At 43.7% G+C, this 3,514-nt stretch overlaps 2 protein-coding genes across 2 annotated transcripts; one reads left to right on the top strand and one right to left on the bottom strand.

Moving 5' to 3' along the window:
• Nucleotides 1–378: 378 nt before the first annotated feature.
• On the top strand, nucleotides 379–1,129 carry LOC130813613 (protein MAIN-LIKE 1-like). Its single transcript, XM_057679449.1, has 3 exons — nucleotides 379–524; nucleotides 603–1,025; nucleotides 1,106–1,129. Exons 1-3 carry the CDS (start codon nucleotides 441–443, stop codon nucleotides 1,127–1,129), a joined length of 531 nt encoding a protein of 176 aa, XP_057535432.1. The 5' UTR covers nucleotides 379–440.
• Nucleotides 1,130–1,496: 367 nt separating this feature from the next.
• Nucleotides 1,497–2,880, bottom strand: LOC130813612 (uncharacterized). The gene is made up of 3 exons (XM_057679448.1): nucleotides 2,766–2,880; nucleotides 2,253–2,537; nucleotides 1,497–2,173 (listed from the first exon to the last, which is right to left on the bottom strand). Exons 1-3 carry the CDS (start codon nucleotides 2,878–2,880, stop codon nucleotides 1,497–1,499), a joined length of 1,077 nt encoding a protein of 358 aa, XP_057535431.1.
• Between the last annotated feature and the right edge of the window lie 634 nt (nucleotides 2,881–3,514).

Here is a 3,514-nt window from a genome sequence, read left to right as displayed (position 1 = left end):
AGCCTTCGGAGGCGGAGTGGGAGGTTGGTATCACCAATCTGATCGGCGAGCCTCTGTCTGAGCTTCGACGTAAAGGTTCATTCACCAGCGGATGCATAAGCGTTGCTGAACTGATGCGGCTGTGTCATAGGTCGCATGCCTTGGATACCCAGACCACAGCGTACTACATGGCTGTCATTGGCTCTACCTTGTTGGCGGATAAGACCAGGACTGGCATGCGACCTCACCCGATAGTTGTCGTCAACGACGATGAACAGGACGTGGCTTGGGGTGCGGTGACTTTGGCGTTCTTGTACAGGCAGCTCGGAATGGCATCTAGGGCTGGTTGCAAGACCATTGCTGGATGCCTCACATTGCTCCAAACATGGATCTATGAGTACTTCCCCGCTTTCCGCCCTCATCCTCGCCGAGATGATGTGCCAAACACGACTAGGGCGGAGATGTGGACGCCGAAGAAAGTAGGTCGTGAGCTGGACAGGTTGATATCATTCCGCAAGGTTCTGGACTCAATGACAGAGACTCAGGTATTTTACATTACATTTTGTCATGCATGTTGTTTTTTATGTGTAGGAAATTTGTTTTTTAACTTGGCCTGTAAGCAGGTTGAATGGACTCCCTACAATTGTGGAGCTGCTGCGTTGCTGCATGAGCACCCACGCACCACAGTCATCGGGGGTATCACCTGCTTTGATGTTGTGGAGGTGTATTTGCCGGAGCGGGCATTGCGACAGATTGGGTTCGTGCAGTCTATTCCTCTAGCTCCTATGAGACCAGCCAAGGCTCTTCGACCGGCACACGGAACCTACTCCGTGACCTTTCCTTCTTCTGCTGCTGCATTTGTGGAGGCGTGGAGTAGGTTCCCCTACAGTGGCCGCCTTGTTGAGCAGGGACTTCGACGGGCTACTGTTCCTTCAGAGACTGAACCTAATTACGTTGAATGGTTCAGAGTTTGCTCGCACCCGTACATATCCCGAGACGAATTGCTGGCTTCCGGTCCTGGTCCTGGTCAGAGCAGATCTGATTACGTGAGTTTTATTATAAATTTTTTTTCAAGTTTCTTTTATTTAATGATTTAATAACGCACATTGTACTGTTGTGTTTTCAGTTCGCGAAAGAATGGGCCAGTTGATTCTCTCCAGTGGCAAGACTACCTACGCGGCTTGCGGATTTGAACTCCCGTCAACGACATGCGTTAGAAATATACCTTAATGATTGTAGAGAATTATATGATCAATGGCATACTGATCAAGGGCAAGGCCCTGAATAGTCTGTACTGAAACTATTTTACATTATTTATTGCATTTAATTTCGTCAATGATTGCATTTAATTTACATAAATATACACACTAACCCACATCACACAAATACATGTATATTTGTCTACCAGCATTATAAATTCCTCCTATTAATCAAAGAAATAAATAAATTGTTAACAGCACACACTGTAGTATAATTATGGATTATATACAACTTTTAATGAATGTCGTGTATAGATTCTATGGAGTATCTAAATTTACAGCATCGTCAGCGGTGTTATTTGTTGGTGGGGGTGCCCCGCGTAGATTATTCCACAACATAATCCTCGTAGTGAAATTTGTGTCAAGATCTTTCGCGAAATTGTCAGCTGCTTGTTTCCAACGTGGGTGGATCGGCGGCAGAGGGGATGAATCGTCGTTCATAAAAAGTTGAACAAAATGATTTCGATTAACCCAAAGTATATGTATTAGTTTATTTACACTTCTCGCGGCCTGTGATTTTCTTAAAGGAAGAATCAAACAGTTGTTTAATGAATCACCGTTAGCAGAACCATAAAAAGCAATGGCAATGTTAAGAAACGTTGCTGCAGAGTAGAAAGCCATCGGTGCATCGAACCAGTGCATGAAAGGAGCAGGTCCATCGGTGTGTGAACCTACTCTGAATATTGACTCGTCTAGTGACTCATGAGATAGATACAAAGTTAGGTATTGCGCTCTGTTCATTTGCATTTCCATACTCATAGCACGTCTTAAAATAGGCCATGCTTCCTCGCCTCCCAGCTCTGTGACGGCAATTGCTCTAAATCCACAGTTACCATCACCTAACACATCAATCCAGTCGAACAAATAAGGAGGAAGCATGAATGGGATGTAATCAGGCCATGGAAACTGTGAGAAATCACGACCTCCTGGATCATCTACAATAAATGTAAATTAAGTTAATATAACCACAATAACAAATAATTAATGAAAAAAACTAAAAATTAATTCAATTACCGGATAAGTTGAAACTGAACTTAATTCCTACTGAAGATTGCGTCTCTCGGCCACTAGATCTGCCACTTGATCTCCCGCGGGAAGAATATCTAGACCCTCGACCACGAGAAGATGATCGGCTATATTCAAATGAACTTTTTCTCCTTCTCATGGTTTTACTAGTGCTTGGTCTTCCCTTTCTCGGTGGACTAGCGTAAGGCTCAGGTATATCCGCACCATCTGGGTGTAATTCATATTCAAGTACCTCAGCCATTCGACGAACAAAAGCGGGATCAGATTTAAGGACTTCATCGACCAGAGATTGAAAGTACTCTTTGTCATTGGCGTTCGCGTTTCGTACTTCTTCATTGGGTTCGTCTCCTACCTCTGTGTACCTCAAAGTACTCCAGAATTCATGAATGTCATCCAAGTACAAAGCACCATGTGATCCAATTTTTATTTGTAAATAACATGCACATGGCAATCCATGGGTTTTTAGAAGTACACAACCGCATTTGTTCAATGCAAAATCACCCAGTTCTAACATGCGGTTAAACTCATTCTGGATCTGCTCCAAGGCATAGAGAGACACGTGGCGATATAGAGGTCTAAAGAAATACTGTCGTAGCGTTCTTGGTACAGAAGTCATGGATTCCTGTAGCGATTGTCGGATTTTAGCTTGTTGATTTGTAATCTGTGCGTGCGCCCTTTTGAAAAGGGTATCGAATGAGCTATTACCGCTACCAAGGTAATACTTAAAAGACGAGTGTTGGCTTTCCACTCTGCTGGTAGTATGGTTACCCAAGTGTAAACAATCATTTGTCCACGCACGCACAAATTTCTCTCTAAGTGGAATCCATGTTCCAGTCAAATACCGAACGACCCTTCGGTTCCTAACCGACCACGTACTGACGATCCCTTCCCATCTCTTTTCATATTCCCGGATTGTAGCACTTTCAACCAAGGGGTTCCATCTACTTTTCCTAAATAACTGCCCTTGTTGATTTTTCTTGCCGCCGCACAACTTGTCCACCATGTTCTCAACATCGTTGCCAATATGCCAGGTGCATAACAAATGACGTACATCTACATTAAACAAAACAGTGAACGTAATTAAGACATTATCAATAGATATAACCACAATAATGAACTCACAAAGCGTTTTTACCTGGGAAGACGTCACGAATAGCTGCAGATAAACCTTCGTCACGATCGGTTACAATGACGCTAGGAGTCTGAGCACTGCCGAAAATATCTCTCAATCCCTGCAGCACCCACGAGTA

This window comes from Amaranthus tricolor, chromosome 5 (genome assembly GCF_026212465.1).
Source record: "Amaranthus tricolor cultivar Red isolate AtriRed21 chromosome 5, ASM2621246v1, whole genome shotgun sequence".
In the NCBI taxonomy this organism is placed as follows: Eukaryota; Viridiplantae; Streptophyta; class Magnoliopsida; order Caryophyllales; family Amaranthaceae; genus Amaranthus; species Amaranthus tricolor.
The sequence above is the reverse complement of the archived record's forward strand: the minus strand, read 5'-3'. Positions and strand labels throughout refer to the sequence as shown.

What these genes read in the sequence shown, in the direction of transcription:
- LOC130813612 (XM_057679448.1), bottom strand. Translation starts at nt 2,880, where the DNA reads ATGACTTCTGTACCAAGAACGCTACGACAGTATTTCTTTAGACCTCTA. An exon ending in TAACCGCATGTTAGAACTGG is followed by an intron (nt 2,538 to 2,765) that starts GTGATTTTGCAT and finishes TGGTCGATGAAG; the next exon opens with TCCTTAAATCTGATCCCGCT. An exon ending in GTTCAGTTTCAACTTATCCG is followed by an intron (nt 2,174 to 2,252) that starts GTAATTGAATTA and finishes CATTTATTGTAG; the next exon opens with ATGATCCAGGAGGTCGTGAT.
- LOC130813613 (XM_057679449.1), top strand. Translation starts at nt 441, where the DNA reads ATGTGGACGCCGAAGAAAGTAGGTCGTGAGCTGGACAGGTTGATATCA. An exon ending in ACTCAATGACAGAGACTCAG is followed by an intron (nt 525 to 602) that starts GTATTTTACATT and finishes GCCTGTAAGCAG; the next exon opens with GTTGAATGGACTCCCTACAA. An exon ending in GTCAGAGCAGATCTGATTAC is followed by an intron (nt 1,026 to 1,105) that starts GTGAGTTTTATT and finishes TTGTGTTTTCAG; the next exon opens with TTCGCGAAAGAATGGGCCAG.